Below are 17115 nucleotides of genomic sequence, written 5' to 3'. Positions count from 1 at the left end.
GGCCATTGTATTGACAGGTTTTCTAGTCATTATAATGTTAAACTATTATATCATTCCCGATCTATACGATTATGACAAGATTACACGTTTCTTTGATGCCATATCAAAAATTTTAATCATATTTGTATTTACATTTTATGGTATGACATTGATCCGTGAAAACAATAAGTTAATCACCAAAAAATAAGTGAGGGTCAAAAATTAAAATAAAAAGAAATCAAAAATGAAGTTTGTTCAAGTTGAGTGTTGAGTTGAAGAGGGTGAATCTATCCAACGATCCACTCTTGTGGGTCGATGTTTTTGTGTGATCCATCTCTCTCTGTCCCCTTCGAATGGGTTTGATGTCAAGATATTTTCCTTGGAGTTTAAATCGCAAGCGATTTTATTGATGACATCAAAATGTTTGATGATATAAGAAACTCTGTGCATGATTTTATATTTATGATATTTTACCTTTATCACATAATAATTGTATGTATTTTAAATAATTATATGTCTCTCTCTTTCTCTATCTCTATATCTCTATCAATAACATATATATTAACAATCAATTTGTCTTTTATTATTTTTAGATTAAAGTATCAGCGGCTACCCACCACCAGGAGCTTATCCACCAGGCGCTGCCTATCCACAACAAGGTTACCCACCAGGAGCCTACCCTCAAGGTGCCTACCCACCACCAGGTGCCGTTCAAGGCACTTACCCACCACCAGGAGCTTATCCACCAGGAGCCTACCCACCATCACACGGTGCTCACGTTTCCTATTATCATCACGGACATCATAAAGGATACAAACACAAGGGCTTCAAGGGCTACAAGCACAAGGGTTACAAGCACAAAGGCTTCAAGGGTAAGAAAGGCTTTAAAGGTTTTAAATGAGTAATATGTCATACATATTACTCTCGCCAGCAGTCTAAACTAAACATTTACATTGAATAAATTAAATTGTACAACTTTATAGCACCAACTCTGATTTTATTATATTTATTATTATGAATATAAGTCCATTTCTATTTATTTATTTTAATTCCTTGTCTGGAATGAAACCAATTTCAATTGCCAATTTCATAAAATGATCATATTCTTTTTGAGTATAATTTGTGACTATTCTATTATTATTACTATTATTATCTTTGTTGTTGAAATAATAATTTTGTATACATTGATTCCAAATTCCAATATATTCTATTATCAATGGAGGTGGATTCATTGGATATTTGATAGTTTGGTGTCTGTCAAGTTGATCTTGTTGATAGAGTCTATACAATCTTTCAAGATGATTAAAGAATTTTTGATTGTATTTTAATGATTCTAAATGTTTTGATGGGTCTACCAACCAATCTCCAACATTTGAATCATTGTAGAATTGGTCCCAAATATTATTGAACTGATCATCAGTCATGTCCATTGCATAATACAGTATTTCAAATTGATTTTCAGTTGGTAATAGATTTAAAATTTCTTCAGCCAATTCTTGATAGTCTTGTTGGTCAATATCCATACCATCATCCTCTTTTGCCAGTGTACCCTTTTTAACCAAATCAAAGTATAATTGGAATATAATGTCCATTGATTTTTTCAATGTTTTTGGTTTCTCGGCTGTCAAATCAATGTATGAGTTGATGATGAATTCCTTTGTAAATGCATAGTGTCCTGCATTGACCAACAATGAAACGATTCTGACTAGATCAAAACTGTCGACTTTGTTTCCCTCTGAACATAGTTTAAACATCTTTTTGTAGAGTTCCATGTTGGTTGTCATGGCTGCACTTGACAGATAAAAGTAGTAGTGATAGACACTCAACTGGTCAGCCATCGTTTCAACTAGTAAAGGTGGTAGTATCCACTTGTCACTCTCTCCAGTTATGAATATAGGTTCGTCATCAGTTTCATCGATTCCACATTCATCAAGTACTCTTGCAACGACTGACAAGAATTGATCACGACCATGATAATCATCTTGGGTGTACTTGTGAACTGATTCCATTGGAAATAGACATTTTGTAGGGTATTCGTTTGCATATGCTACCAATCTTTCAATGAAATGTTCATTTCCATCATCACTAGACAAGTCAATGATTGACGCAAGAGAGTCTGCAAAATCGATATTTAAATTATGACAAAACTTTGATTTGAGTACATAATCCAATTCTTCATACTCTTGACCTTTGGGTGCTTGTCGGAGTGTTGATCGGACGATATTGGATGTAGAAGATGATGTGGAGTATCTAAATACAACATACTTTGAAAAGAGATCAATATAGTGACGCGAGCAAAAGATGGGATCGATCTCTTTGATGGGATGATACGGATAGTTTGTGCCGACATTGATGACAAAGGTACCATCTTTTTGAGCATACTCTAGTAAGAATGATACTGCCTCTTTTGAAGATGCAGATGCAAGTGATAGAGGAAACGGCCATTTTTGATTGATAAACTCTTTGAATGCTGCAGAGTTGCTGTTCTGTCGTGATACCATGAATTCAAGCATGTCAATGTCTGTTCCATTTTTGAACTTTTCCAATAATCCTTGATCATCGTAATCGTAGCGATCCCATGACAGTGAGAAATGGTTGAGTTCATTCTTGCGAACATTCTCACTTGTCTTTTTGGTTGCATACGGTGAAAATAGTTGCCACGAGACGCTTCGTTTCCAATCACTCATGTGATTATCTCGTCTTGAGGATACGTTCAAGATGTTTTGAACGAGTTTGATACGGTCATTGGCCAATGCATTCAAAATGTTTTCAGTCTGGCTTCTAGTGCCATCATTTTTGTTGACTTTGATGACTGCACGGTACAACTCGATCAACTCTAGGTCTGTCTTTTTCTCGAATAATTCTTTCATGGCTGTTGGAGATGCACAACCCGCTTGTTGATACTCTGTAAAGAGTGAGGAAAGATTGTCGACGAGGTTGTATCGATTAAACAAGTGTCTGATGACATCTACATCTCCAACTACCATGATTGCAGTCTTTGCCATTCTATGTAATAAACCATCAGACTCTATTTGTACATTGTCATCTACCAATAGATTAAACACATTTGCACTTAGTAGTTTGACTATATGACTTGCTCGTTTCTTTTCGTAATTGACAGTAACCATTGTTTGAAAAGGTCCACTCTCTCTCTTTATTCTATTCAACAAGTATTCCAATACTCTATCATTATGATAATCAATTGCTGTTGTCATTATTTTAGTTATTTTCTTCAAGATTAAATTGAATAAATAATGAGTCAGTATTTATAACAATTGTTTATCTATCTATCTATCTGCCTATTATATTACATACATTATCATTTCTATAATCATCGGGAAACATCAATGACCAAAGTTGATCTATATGTTTAAAGAATAGATCATTCAAACCATATCGAATATAATCATTGGCAGTATTGAGTGATGATACTTTAACAGTTGTAATATCTAACTGCTTGTGAATAGAACTAACATGATTGAATATCAAACTTCTAAGATACGAATGGTTAAGTATAGATTTGAATAATGTTGATGATAAAGTAGTTGGTGCTTTCATCTTTTTCTTTTCTCTTGTATTTATATCTTCCATTATCTATCTGTATGTGTATCTGTCTCTCTGACCAATAACAAAATATGACATCTAACACATGTGAAGAAGGCGTCATCTGAAAAAATTCGAAAATATCTTCTTCGAGGAAAACTAAAACAAAATTATCTTTTTAGATTTTTTTATTCCAACCCAAAGAAAAGTTGGGATGAACCAAATTCAAGTATATTTATTTTCTATTCTATTATTATGTAAATTACACATTATTTATCTATCTGACAGCTGATTAATTAATTTATCAAGGGCACTACGTATTATTCGTCTATTACAAATACTGGTTTGGTATAATTATTTAAAATTAAATTATTTATTTTATCCAAAATATCTCGTCGTCGCGTTCCATCGAACAGAGAGGAATAAGCATCGACAATTTTTATTGATGGTTTGGTTAGGTTCTTCTTGAATAGAACGGAATTCCATCAAGAGAAAATATCTTGAAATCAACTACTACAACTACAACACCTATCCTCCGACGCAACATCATGGTGTCTCATTATAAATAGTTGCTCAAAGAGACTCATCTCTTATTCATATATTTACTTAACAAAATGTATTATAATAATAATAATAGATTATTTGTATTTGTAACACTACTATTTACTATTATAGTTGTTACTACTACTACTACTACTTCTGCTCAATCATCTTCGTCATCATCATCATCACCATGGGTGATAGTTGAAGCGTTCAACGAAGCACAATGTGATTTGGAGAGTTCGAGTATGGGCGGTATTGTTTTTAAATCAGGAGTATGTTTCAATGGACAAGAAGTATCTTGTGACGACAACAACATTGTCACTATTCAAATATACAACGATACAGAGTGTCAAACAATCCAGAATACTACACAATATACCTCTGGTGCCTGCAACGCACTCCAGCCTCTAGCCAGAGGTTTCTACAATACCTACACGTGCTCAGACACACTTCCATCTGTTCCAGCCCGTTCAATGTCCTACGCGACCTATGATACCTGTAATATCGGTCCATCATCTCTCACTAGTTACCGTTGGGTACCAACCTACAAGTGTATGACCATCTCGAGATTGGTGCTTCCCACTCCCCCTACAAGTAGCGGTAGTGCCTCTGCTTCATCAGGGTCTGGATCTTCAGGATCTGTTTTACACCAAAACATCGAAAAGATAAACTCAATGGATTTCTTGGACAAGTATCTTGATTTCTTGGACTTTATCAACTTTAATCACAATCAAATCCTTCAAGAGGAGGAGAGAGAAGAGGAGTATGATTTTGCAAATAGTGGTAGTAGCATTGAATTATTGGGAACTGTTAGTACTGGATTGACTGGTGGTGGATTTAATACTGGAACAGGAAATGGATATAGTACTGGATCAGGAAGTGGAGGTAGTAGTGCAATCAACTCTGTCTTTTTTGCAACTCTTGCATGTAACCAAACCTACGTCAAACTATCGATCTATAATGACGGAATTTTAGTGCCGGTTGTCTCGTCGGGCGGTGGCGTCAGTGGAGCTGCCACTGGTACCGGTGAAGGTGGCAGTATCTTGTCGACAGGTCAATTCTCATCGGGTGATCCAAATGGTTCAAATATGAATATTCCAACGAGTGGTAGTACCTCTGGATCAGGTGGATCGGGGTCACCCCGTAATGGATGTTCCATTCATTACATGACATCACAAAATCTACAAATAAGTCAACCAAAATGTATGAATGGACAAATAATAACAGCCACTTGTAACCCACCATACCATTCATAAAAAAAATAGTCCAACAACAATCAATCAATCAAATAAACAAACAAATGATGAGGTATTGAATTAATTATTATGCAATCGTTGGTATATATATCTACTTTGAGGAAAAACAAAATAATCTTTTTAGATTTTTTTATTCCAACTTTGGAATGATGAAACCAAATTCAATTGCCCAACTCATAAAGTCTTCATATTCTTTTTGAGTATAATTATTTACTATTCTATTATTATTATTATTATTATTAATATTATTGTTTTGGAAATAATAATTTTGTAAACATTGATTCCAAATTCCAATATATTCAATTATCAATGGAGGTGGATTCATTGGATATTTGATGAATTGGTATTGATCAAGTTGATCTTGTTTGATATGGTTATAGATTCTTTGTAAATGATTAAAAAACTTTTGATCATATTTTAAATGTTTGAGATGATGCATTGGATAATCTAACCATTTTGAAATTTCAATATCCTTTGAATATCTCTTCCAAAGTGAGCTGAATTGATCGTCTGTCAATTCAATTGCATAATAGATTATTTCATGTTGTTTTTTTGGTTGTACAATTTCAATTAATGTATTGGCAGATTTCCAATATCCAGCCATAATAAAACTAAAACATAAAGGAAACAAAAGATTGATACACTTTTTTAAAGGCATCTTTCCTTGAGGTGGTGGCAATAGTTTGATTGGAGGGTTGAAATCCAATATTTGTGATGCAATTTCATGGTAACCTGCATTGATAATTGAAAGAATCATTTTGATTGAATAGTGGTCCATTCTTAGAGGATTCTTACCAAGTAATTTATAAATACGTTTGTACAGTTCAAAATCATTTGACATGGCTGCACTTGTCAGAAAGTAATATGAATAACCATCAAATTGTTTTGAAATGCTTGCGACAATTGATGGGTGAAGAAGATGAGGCATTGGATTGTACGGGAATTTATATAAGTCTGGTAATATCTCATTGGTGATGGTTCTCACAAAAGAAATGAACTGATCCCGACCGGGGTGGTTAGAGTTGATGAATTTGGATATAGACTTGACTGGCAATGCACACCGATTGGGGTGTTGGTGAACATGAGCGACCAATCTTTCAATCAAGTGTTGGCTGTCATCACCACCCATATGATCAATGATTGATTCAAACGCATCTACCAAATTAATTGTTAGTTGTTGACCGAAAGAAGAGTTGAGTAGATAATCCAATTCTTCATACTCTTTTCCAATGGGAGCTTGTTGGAGTGTTGATCGAACTATTTGAGAATAGGTGTTTGAGAGAATAGAATAACGATGCATAGACAATAGATCAATGTATCGACGTGAACAAAAGATTGGATGGATACGTTTGAATTTGTTTGGCATGTAACAAACTTGAACCCACCAAATGGCGACAATGCTAAAATGTGGTTGACAACTTGTTCTGCTCCATTCTCTAGAGATGCCGAGAAACTCCATAGATTACTGATAAAAGATATTAAATCAGATGAATCCAATACTTGTATTGTAAGAAATCCAAGTCTGTTGCATTACCAAATTTGGCAAACAATTCTTTGCTCCAGAAAGAGGATCTATTTTTAAAAAGTGCCCTCTTTCTTTCATTCTCTATGGTATTTTTGGTAGAGAATGGAGATAATAGTGGAACAAGATGCTGTCTCCAGTCATTGAATTGTGGGTCCTGAAAGGATAGATGCAAATGGCTGATAAATTTGAAACGGCCGTATATCAATGCTTGAATAAATATATGTATGTTGCTTCTTGTGTCAATCATTCCATTCACCTTTTTGACTACGTTGTAGACTTGGATCAACTCGTAATCATTCTTGTATTTGAAAATTGTAATAGTTTTGTTGTCGTTTGTTGTGTCGGCAAATAAATAACAAAGATTCTTGAGTTTGTATCGTTGGAATAGATTTTGAATGGTATCAGTGTCCCCAATCACCGTAAATGTAGTCTTTGCCATTCTTTGCAACAAATCATCAGATTCGATAAACACATTGTCATCCACCAACAACTTGAATATATTTGCACTGATACAGTTTACAATTTGATAACTACCCAAAAATGTCTTTGTGTGATCGTAATTGATTCTAACCATCGTTTGAAATGGTCCAATCTCTTTTTTAATTCTATTCAACAAGTATTCTAAAACTATATCATTATGATAATCAATTGATGTTGTAATGATTCTAGTTAATCTCTATCAATTGATAAAATGTGATATGTAAGTCGATCAAATTGTTCTATCTATAATTCACAAGCTAGTTAGACACTTACACCATTATTATCATTTCTATATCTACCATCATCAGGAAACATCAATGACCAAAGTTGATCAATATGTTTAAAGAATAGATCATTTAAACCATATCTAATATAATCAATCAGAGTGTAAAGTGATGATACTTTAACAGTTGTAATCTCTAATTGTTTGTGAATAGAACTGACATGATTGAATATCAATCTTCTAAGATATGATTGATTTAATATAAATTTGAACACCTGGGTTGATATTGAATGAGATTGGACTTTAATCTTATTCTTTTCTATTCTATTTGTATCTTCCATTATCTTTATGAGTATATGTACGAACAAAAAAAAAAAAAAATAGAATATTAAAAAAAATCAAAGTCCCAAATTTGGGAAGAACTCTTTCATTTAGAAAGAAATATTAAAGATAGAGATAAAAGAGATATTGATGTGTATAGATGAACAACAAAGAAGAGGAAGATCAACAAACTATGACAATTAGTAGTAGTAGTAGCAGCAATGATCATCACAATCACTCAAGATTATTTCATTCAATCATTAATAATCAGTTCATAAGAAACAATATATTTGAACATGTTAGAAAGATACATATACAACTAAAACTAGAGAGAAGAAAGGAATGTCATATGTACTGTCTCTATGATTTAATACGATTTAATCGTGTTGATCTATTCATCAAACACTATCCCATCGACCAAGTCATCAAATCTATCCCACTACTACAAACAAATCTACAACAAGGTGAATATCAATCAATGTTGGTATGTATAAATAAATAAAAGTATAAAATCATAATCATCTTTACTTACTCTCTCTCTACTCTTTTTTTTATTTGCTTTAGGATAAGAAATTATCAAGTTTAATAGTATTTGCAATTAAAATGAATCAATTTAGAGTATTGGAATACTTGATAAAATTGATAGATAATAATCAACCAGAAATAGATAATGACGATAACTTGAAATATGATATATCGGCAACCATGTTAACGTCAGAGTTTAAACCGTCGCTTGAAACGGCCAAGGTACTATTGTCGAGTCGACGACTAAAGTATGGTGCCAACTTGCTGCACCAAGTGACAGTGACCTGTGTCTTTGCAAACGATCCTCAACTGGTTGGTCGTGCCATTGAAATGTACAAACTATCAAATCACTTTACAGCGACCGGTCAAAACACTGAGCCATACCGAATCAACATGCAAGATGATATGGAACGAGCAATGGAGATTATTGATATAATCAACGAAGAAGGATTAATCAAAAATCTTTGTTGGGATGATATATCAAGTGACTCGCCGTTACATTTAAATCATGACATGTTACAATTATACTTGAAGAAAAAGTATATATTAAATGACCAATACCACCAACAAAATAATAGTAGTAATGGGTTTTGGAGTGTATATAGTATGAAAAAGAATGGTGTACAGCCAAGACTGTTTGATGCGTGTATTGTAGAGTATGCTGATTTGGATACGTTACGATCACTCTCTTATCAACCAACCGAAGGACGCGAGAGAGATATGGTGGCGATTGGAGCAAGCAACCTTGATTTTTTGTATTATATGCAAAACGATCTTGGCGCAAAGGCAGTCATGTCGGCGACACTAGGTACGGCAGTCAACCAACCACTCTCTCGGTCACTCATCGATTGTACAATATATATTCTCCAATTACTCGAAAAGCAAGAGGATAATGGACAGCGATTTAAATATGTACCAGGTAATGGACTATTACGACAACCACAACCAAGACCATTAACAATGGAGGATGCTATTTATTTTAAAGGGTCTGGTGGAGGACAACATTGGCATAAACTTCGTGGTGACTGTTTGGCATTGGCAATTAAACAACGAGACTATGAATTGGTAGATTTTGTAGCAAAGGATGCTAGTAGACAATCACTATCAAAGGCACTCGAAACAGCTTTATCCACCAACGACCGACAATCAATCGAAATCATTTTAAACAAGTTTAACGAACTCAAGACAACTACTTCGTCGTCTGCTTCAATGATGTCGTTGAGTATATCGGCCACTTCACTCATCCGAGCAACCGAGGATAACCAAGACTACCTCTTTTCACATATTGGAACGTCGTCACTTAAATTGATGGTGGCTGGCGAGTACCAAGAGGTGTTTCCACTGGCCACCATCGAGTTGATGAGTCGACACGGCCATTTGGAGGGGTTCTTAGAGTCAGAGATACATATTGCACACTACCTGCTCTACTGTTCCCAGGAAAATATTCCACTCTTTAAAACCATCTTTCAACACATTGTCGAACGTCATCAACAAGAAGGTGACCAAATCATAGGACACAGTCCCGACTTTGACTCTTTGGGAGACTATGAACCAGTCTTTAAAAAAGAGACTAAATACGTACTCCAAGACGCAGCCAAATCGGGTCGGTTTGAAATCGCCCAATTTCTCATGGCTGCCAATCCAACATTACGACCAACCGAAGAAACCATTGTACTAGCAGTCACCAACAATCACCTAGATATCTTATCACTCCTTATCAATTCACATGCTAGTTTTCGAGTAAACTCTCAACTTTTCGCAAAAGTGATGGCACATTCATTGTTGGTTAGTGACGATATGTTTAAAATGTTGATGGACGAGTTTAAACGTCTCTACACTGACATGATGTCACCAACAGCAGTCATCCTAGAGAAAGCAATTCAAAACCTACCACTCGATTTTGATCAATTGTGTTTTGCACTGGATCGTCTCGTTGCAGCTCACAGTAATCTATTTCACAATCCAACCGATCGAAGAACCTACATTCAACCACCTCGTAACATGTTTTCAGGCAACACTATTCAATCCTACAACATGATCCCTTTAGCCACTTATTTCTATCTTGCCAAAGATTCAAATTTAATGTCTCATCTAACTTTAGATAATGGTTATGATTTTAATGATTTTTATTTCTTTAAATAAAAAAAGAAAGAAACAAAGAAAGAAATGGAAATAGAAATAATAATAATAATAATTAAAATTAAAAAGTGTATAAATAAATAAAATAAAATGTATAATTTAAATAAATAAATAAATATTAAGTTATATTCTATTATCTTTTTTAAATTAAATTAAATCAGCAATTGTATTTAATATAAAATGAGGGATAATGTTTTCTTCAATGATTGATTGTTTGTTTGAGATGCCGGTTAGGACAAGTAATGTTTTCGTGCCGCTATTGATACCAAAGAGAATGTCAGTGTTTAGACGATCACCAACCATGAGTGTTCTTGATCGATCCAACCCTTCGTTTTTGATAATGACATCCATCAAGAGTGTTTCTGGTTTACCTACAATGATTGGTGCCTTGCTCGTACTGCTTTGTATCATCGTTACGATTGATCCGGCTCCAGGTAGAGTACCATCACGTACAGGGTAACTGTGATCAGTGTTTGTTGCTATAAACATACATCCTGGAATCTGAGTGATTGCTTTGTGTGCATAGACACATTTAGAGTAGGTCAATGAAGTATCCATACCAACAATGACAGCTCCAATATCTCTTTCAATCTCTATGTTTTGAGCATTTGATATCCCCGATACTGTATGATCGGTATTGAATTTAATGGGACTATATCCAGCATCCCTCAATTCATTCTCTAGTCCAGCTTCACCAATCATAAATATCTTCTTATTAAATTGTATTGATTTTAAATATAATGCAGTACCATATGCACTACCATAGATTTCATCCTACATAGAAAAAAGATTAATGTTAGATGATTTGATTTGATTTGATCTATTTACTTAAATTGCATACAATTGAACATTCAATACCAAATGATTGAATCTTGACTAGGAATTGATGTCTTGTCATTGTACTATTGTTTGTGACAAACTTGATCTTCTTTCCCATCGATCTAAACTTTGCCAATGCTTCACATGCACCCGGGATGACATGATGATCGAGCCACAACACACCATCACAATCAAAGATAAGTGTGTCTATTGAATCGAGAAATGCATGTCTCTGATCATCATGTTGATTTAAATCTATACTAGGAGTAGTATTGGTGGTCATTATCATCTTACCCCTACAATGATCTTTCTTTTTTTAAAAATAAACAGACAGGTGGGGCATTGTTGCAATTGTTTTTAAACCCTTTTCTGATCTAAAATCATACCATGATATTGTTTATTTAACCCATTCAATCAATCAACATCTTACCAACCAAATTACAATTATGACCCCCATTCAATTAATGATTGATTTAATTTAATTTAATTACACATTGCAATGATTAGCATTGCACCTCCTCACCTTTTCTTCCTTCCTTTTTGTCTATTCAATTCAATTGGAATTTGTTTATCATTTAAATAAATAATCGTAAGATATAGATAAAAGAAAGTATGAGTAAAGCTACATTTACTATAGTTGCTGCAGGAGGAACTTCTATTGTTGAAGGAATGGGTATGTATATAAATATATATTTCACACCACAGAATATTGAACCCAACTCCAAAGTATATTTTAAATACTTAATAATTTTATCTTTATAGCCCAATTAGGCCCTTCCCCCAAGATCTTTCCCGAACCTCTCTTTATTAATTTTGAAGGGTCTTTTCAAACTTCCGGTCCAGATGTTTGGAATTCAAAGTTTAAATCGCCATCGTCGACCCTTGTCTATGACGGAAAAACCTATAAACTGCCTTCCTCGGAGATCTCCATCACCAGAGACAAGGACGATGAAGGTGAATATCTCTCAATTAGACAATTCATGGATCATCCGGTTATGGATTTACCACGTAGATAAGAAATATTGGTGTCTGTCCTCCTTTTAAATTAAAATAATATTAAACATTAAACATTATTTACCATTATTATTATTATTATTATCATTTATTATTATTATCATTTATTATAATTATTATTATTATTGTTTTGGTTGATAGTAAAACCTCTAGTGACTAAAAATTGAACCAATTGATCTGTAGAGTTTTTGACAATACATAGTGGTTTGATAAAGTCATAGTGGACGAGTCCACCATCCACACCATTGTTGGAGATGTATCGGTCGTTTATGTATTGTAGTAGTTCCTGTCCAATCGAATAGACATGGTAGAATGATTGCGACTCGAAATGAATCGGTGCAACCTCAATGTCGTACAGTGTCTTGATATCGTCTCGACGTTGGTATATGGACGTGTTGTACTCGGCCAACAATCTTTCCGAGTGGTGTATGACTAGTCTCGGACTGTCTACATCGGCCGTATCCTCTTGATAGAGCATCATCTTGAATAAAAAGAATGGTGCAAATACCCGTACCATCCATACATGGTACTGTCCCATACCATATCGTCGTTCAAACAAAAATGCATGCAATTGCCAACAATATTGAAATTCCTTGTCCGTGAAATGGTACAACCTTGTCAATGCCTCTATACTATTTCCACCTTTACCCATCCCAATGAAATAATCTAACATTTCAATACTTTCCAATTGAATAGATGGTGATTGTTGTTGATCATCCAGTCCTCCTCCAGAGACCAACGATTTCCAAGGTATTGTGAAACCATTGGTTTGATCTTTGATACGATTAAATACACGTGAAATGGCAATAGATGATACTGTGCCCGGCGAAAGTATGTGGTTATGAGAATACACATAGTCGGATAGATAGTCTTCGAACCGATGCTTGTCTACAAGACTCTTTATATCATCCAACGAACCATTCTCGACGAGATGGTAGAGTAGTCCGAGATGGTAATAGTTGATGGTTGGCTGACTAAGTAAATCCACAGGTACACGTCCACCAAGAATAAGACTTGCCAACTCTGAATGAAATCTTTTACCAGCACATGCATAACTAACAAAAAATTCACAATTTGGTTGATAATTGACTATATAATATACACATTCCAATATATTTGTAATAGTTGTAGTTGTCATGGTTGTAGTTGTTGTAATATTATTTTTATGGTTGATTACATTTCTTGAATATAAATCTGAAACATCAAATTTTAATGATGGTCCACCTCCACCGCTAATATTCTTTAAATTAATTTTAGAGTAATGATTCATTAACATTTCCAATGACCTTTTATCTCCAATCTTGAAAGCAGCTCTCATACCACCAAATAGAGATGCATCAATTTCAGGATGTTTAAGTGAATCCTCTAAAAACTCTTGAAAGAATTGATATTTTTGTTCAATACTATAATAATCTGCAACTACTGATGATAAATTATTATTATTATTATTTATATTATTATTATTAGTTTGTGATGATGGGATGAGATGAATCCAATCCAAAATATTTCTAATAATATTGTGAAATTTACAATTGATGATTGTTTTGTCGCAAGCCAATAGTTGGTGGATAAGTTCGGGTGAGAGAATATCTGGATTGATTTGTAGTATATCTTCCTTGTTCCAACCCTTTGCAAATGCAGGGTTAGAGAGTAACAGGTGTAATATAAAACTGGCACAGTTTAGGTTACCCAATGAAAGATAGGAGGATAATGACCCAACATAATTGAGTCGTTTAATCTTGTCTTCCAAATCACTACCACTGGCATACATGTATTCCAAAAACTCGACTGAATGTTGTGATTGGTTCATCTCCATTTTATACGAAAAATGTATATACAATTTATGCATGTCATAGTTGTCGACGCCATACGGACACTTATCCATATCTTGAATCCACAATGGTGAATTGATTTCTGGCAATAATATGATACCTCCACCACCAGAACCATCCTTTTCCAAATTAAATTCAATCAATGCTCTTACAATATCCTTATTATTAAACTTTGTTGCCCATTTAAATATTGATTTGAAATTACTTGGTGTCATTATAAATTCCAATAATCCCAAAAATATTTTAATCTTTTTTTTTAATCCAACTATTATTATTATATCTATATTATCTATATCATTATTATTATTATTATTATTATTATTATGATTTATATTATTTATATTTTTGTTGTTGTTGTTGTTATTATTTTTTAGAATTGAATCAAACATTTTTTTTGTTGTTTGTTCAGTAAATAATTGAGGAGAGGTTGGTGAATTGGAGGTACTACTGATTAACAATGATTTTTGGAGTGGAGTGAATCGAGCCAATGTTGCGACGAGTAGGTCGGCATCTCCACTCTCAATAGCACTTTTTAATATGATTTCAATAGAGTTTGAATCGATTGTTATATCATCACTCTCTAATATAAATTCAAGAAATTCTGATGATATAGTTGAATTCATTCTACCAAGATCTAATCTATTACTATCACCAACACTATTATTTATATTATTTATATTATTTATATTATTATTTGTAGTTGTAGTTGTGATACTTCCAATACTATTCCTATTTCTAAGTACTTGTACCATATATTTAAAAGTAGAGAATGAATCCTTTTCAATCATTCTGTATATTATATGTGAAAGAAATGATTTCTATAGATAGAACAAGTCAGACATTAGATTGACCTATTCTTTTCCTTTTCTTACTCCTTGCTTTAAGTTGCTTACATACATCATCAAAAAAAGATTGAGCATTTGTATAGTAACGATCGAAATGATAGATGAACAAATCTATCCTTCCATAATCGATATAGTCACATAGACAAAGCAACGATGACTCTTTCTTTACTTTAAAACCAAGTGTCGAATGAATGATAGCTACATTTTTGAATATTCTACTTCTTATAAACTGATTGTTTATGATTGATTTAAATAGTATACATAATATATAGGTTGATGATGTTGTTGATAATGATGAAGTAGAAGTAGAAGATATATATAAAGATGAATAAAGGGTCATGTCCTTTCGCGCGTGCACTACTAATATAATATATATGTTTACCCTTTTTAGGGAGGTTGAGTTCAATTAAAAATGAAAGAGAGAAATCTCAACCAAAATGCACATGTTTTATTTTTAATAAATATTTACTTTGTTGTTGTGGATATTTATAATATTTATATTATATATGTATATATATGGTTCATTGAGATAATATACCAGTTGGTATATTTTGATGGATAATTCAATTAAATTTAATTGATTGATTGGTTGATATTATTTGAATACTTTAAAAATGTTTGTTGAAGCATTTCTCTTTCTCTTTGGAGGTCAGCTGTCAATTGATCCATCTTTTGAATCTCTGCTTCAATAAATTCAAAAAACATACTCTTGTTTGCATTATGAAGTCTAGAAGAAGAAGAAGAAGAAGAAGAAGAAGAAGATTAAACAATTAAATTAATAAATATTTATATTTATATATTTCCAAATTTGTCAGACACAGAGGGAGTGTAAGTGTGTACATACTTTAAAGATTCTTTACTTTGATCAAGAGTAGATTGAACTTGTTGTGAAAATTGTGATAATAATTCATTATTTAAATGTTTTTCTTGTTCTACTGGTTGTTGTTCTTGTCCTTGTCCTTGTTGTAAATTATTGATATTATTATTATTATTATTTTGGTCATGATTAAAACTAATATTATTATTATTATTTGATGAAAACGATGAAAGTAAATTATTATTATTATTATTATTATTATTATTTTGTGATTGTTGTTGTTGCTCTAGAATATCCTTCATAATACTATTATTACTACCACTACTACTGCCATCTTTATTGTTTGTAGATGTGGTGTTAGTAGTAGTCGTAGTAGTAACAGTTGTATTTGCCAATGGATCCAGTTGATGCTGATGATGATGATTATCTATCATGCTTTTGTATGTCTATCTCTAGATAAGTAAGAATGAAGAAGAAGAAGAAGAAGAAGGAATACTAATAAAATATAAAACATAGTATTTCCATTTATCATAGGTTGTATGGTTGCTTGGGGGTTGGTGGGGGGTGAGTGAGTGAGTGAGTGAGTGAGTGAGTGAGTATGTGCCAATGACTAAAGTATCCTATAATAATATTCCTAAATGTGTGGGTTGGGAAAGACATATGCATATGATCATTGGGTACCTCTGTCGTATAATAATACATATATATCAGATACAAATATACATATAATCTATACCCATAAAGAAGAAACTTTAATTGATTAAAGTAGGTAACGTTGTATCATATGTTATAACATCTATCTTGCTAGAGCTAGCTACAGATCTCAAGATCTCGATTTACAATATAACTTTTATAACATTTCTTTCTTTCTTTCTTTTTAGTTAGTTTCTTATCTCTTGAGGAAAAAATAAATATTATTCTTCTTGTAACCTATGGCGAAAGGTCGAGTCGAGGGTTACCCTTTTTAAATAATATGAGGAGAGTCATCATAATATAATGTTATCTCATCGCGCACACTACATCCACCAAAATCATTGAAACACACCGTTGCCCACCAAACAGCTAGGCCATAAAAATTAGATTTTTTAAAATTGATGTGGATCTGAGTTTGTTGTTGATGGTGGCGCTACCCTCTGATATAATTTAATTTCATTCATCACCCACACCCTACCTCCCAACAATCCTTTCCTTTTTGTGTTTTGCTTTGTTTGTTGCTTTATTCACAACATCCATTCATTCCCTCCCATTATTATT

The 17115-nt window shown here is 33.2% G+C and overlaps 9 protein-coding genes across 9 annotated transcripts; 4 read left to right on the top strand and 5 right to left on the bottom strand.

The window, feature by feature from the left end:
- Positions 1–34: 34 nt before the first annotated feature.
- DFA_10303 (uncharacterized protein) lies at positions 35–880 on the top strand (the record flags this gene model as incomplete). Its single annotated transcript, XM_004354154.1, has 2 exons — positions 35–168; positions 580–880. 2 exons carry the CDS (start codon positions 35–37, stop codon positions 878–880), a joined length of 435 nt encoding a protein of 144 aa, XP_004354206.1.
- A 139-nt stretch (positions 881–1019) lies between these two features.
- DFA_10302 (uncharacterized protein) lies at positions 1020–3570 on the bottom strand (the record flags this gene model as incomplete). Its single annotated transcript, XM_004354153.1, has 2 exons — positions 1020–3209; positions 3295–3570. 2 exons carry the CDS (start codon positions 3568–3570, stop codon positions 1020–1022), a joined length of 2466 nt encoding a protein of 821 aa, XP_004354205.1.
- Positions 3571–4136: 566 nt separating this feature from the next.
- DFA_10301 (uncharacterized protein) lies at positions 4137–5321 on the top strand (the record flags this gene model as incomplete). Its single annotated transcript, XM_004354152.1, has 1 exon — positions 4137–5321. One exon carries the CDS (start codon positions 4137–4139, stop codon positions 5319–5321), a length of 1185 nt encoding a protein of 394 aa, XP_004354204.1.
- Positions 5322–5451: 130 nt separating this feature from the next.
- On the bottom strand, positions 5452–7890 carry DFA_10300 (uncharacterized protein; the record flags this gene model as incomplete). The annotated part of the gene is made up of 4 exons (XM_004354151.1): positions 5452–6721; positions 6822–7000; positions 7103–7522; positions 7600–7890. The coding sequence occupies 4 exons, from the start codon at positions 7888–7890 to the stop codon at positions 5452–5454; spliced, it is 2160 nt and encodes a 719-aa protein (XP_004354203.1).
- A 140-nt stretch (positions 7891–8030) lies between these two features.
- DFA_10299 (uncharacterized protein) lies at positions 8031–10537 on the top strand (the record flags this gene model as incomplete). The annotated part of the gene is made up of 2 exons (XM_004354150.1): positions 8031–8354; positions 8435–10537. 2 exons carry the CDS (start codon positions 8031–8033, stop codon positions 10535–10537), a joined length of 2427 nt encoding a protein of 808 aa, XP_004354202.1.
- A 144-nt stretch (positions 10538–10681) lies between these two features.
- Positions 10682–11742, bottom strand: DFA_10298 (Putative 4-nitrophenylphosphatase; the record flags this gene model as incomplete). Its single annotated transcript, XM_004354149.1, has 3 exons — positions 10682–11308; positions 11376–11663; positions 11740–11742. 3 exons carry the CDS (start codon positions 11740–11742, stop codon positions 10682–10684), a joined length of 918 nt encoding a protein of 305 aa, XP_004354201.1.
- A 223-nt stretch (positions 11743–11965) lies between these two features.
- DFA_10297 (uncharacterized protein) lies at positions 11966–12369 on the top strand (the record flags this gene model as incomplete). The annotated part of the gene is made up of 2 exons (XM_004354148.1): positions 11966–12026; positions 12173–12369. The coding sequence occupies 2 exons, from the start codon at positions 11966–11968 to the stop codon at positions 12367–12369; spliced, it is 258 nt and encodes an 85-aa protein (XP_004354200.1).
- Positions 12370–12711: 342 nt separating this feature from the next.
- DFA_10296 (uncharacterized protein) lies at positions 12712–15384 on the bottom strand (the record flags this gene model as incomplete). Its single annotated transcript, XM_004354147.1, has 3 exons — positions 12712–12848; positions 13001–15017; positions 15097–15384. The coding sequence occupies 3 exons, from the start codon at positions 15382–15384 to the stop codon at positions 12712–12714; spliced, it is 2442 nt and encodes an 813-aa protein (XP_004354199.1).
- Positions 15385–15617: 233 nt separating this feature from the next.
- On the bottom strand, positions 15618–16295 carry DFA_10295 (uncharacterized protein; the record flags this gene model as incomplete). The annotated part of the gene is made up of 2 exons (XM_004354146.1): positions 15618–15771; positions 15889–16295. 2 exons carry the CDS (start codon positions 16293–16295, stop codon positions 15618–15620), a joined length of 561 nt encoding a protein of 186 aa, XP_004354198.1.
- Positions 16296–17115: the final 820 nt, after the last annotated feature.

The sequence above is a fragment of the Cavenderia fasciculata genome, assembly GCF_000203815.1.
Source record: "Cavenderia fasciculata unplaced genomic scaffold Scf_EU5ZYIE02H8LDV-5, whole genome shotgun sequence".
In the NCBI taxonomy this organism is placed as follows: Eukaryota; Evosea; class Eumycetozoa; order Acytosteliales; family Cavenderiaceae; genus Cavenderia; species Cavenderia fasciculata.
The sequence above is the reverse complement of the archived record's forward strand: the minus strand, read 5'-3'. Positions and strand labels throughout refer to the sequence as shown.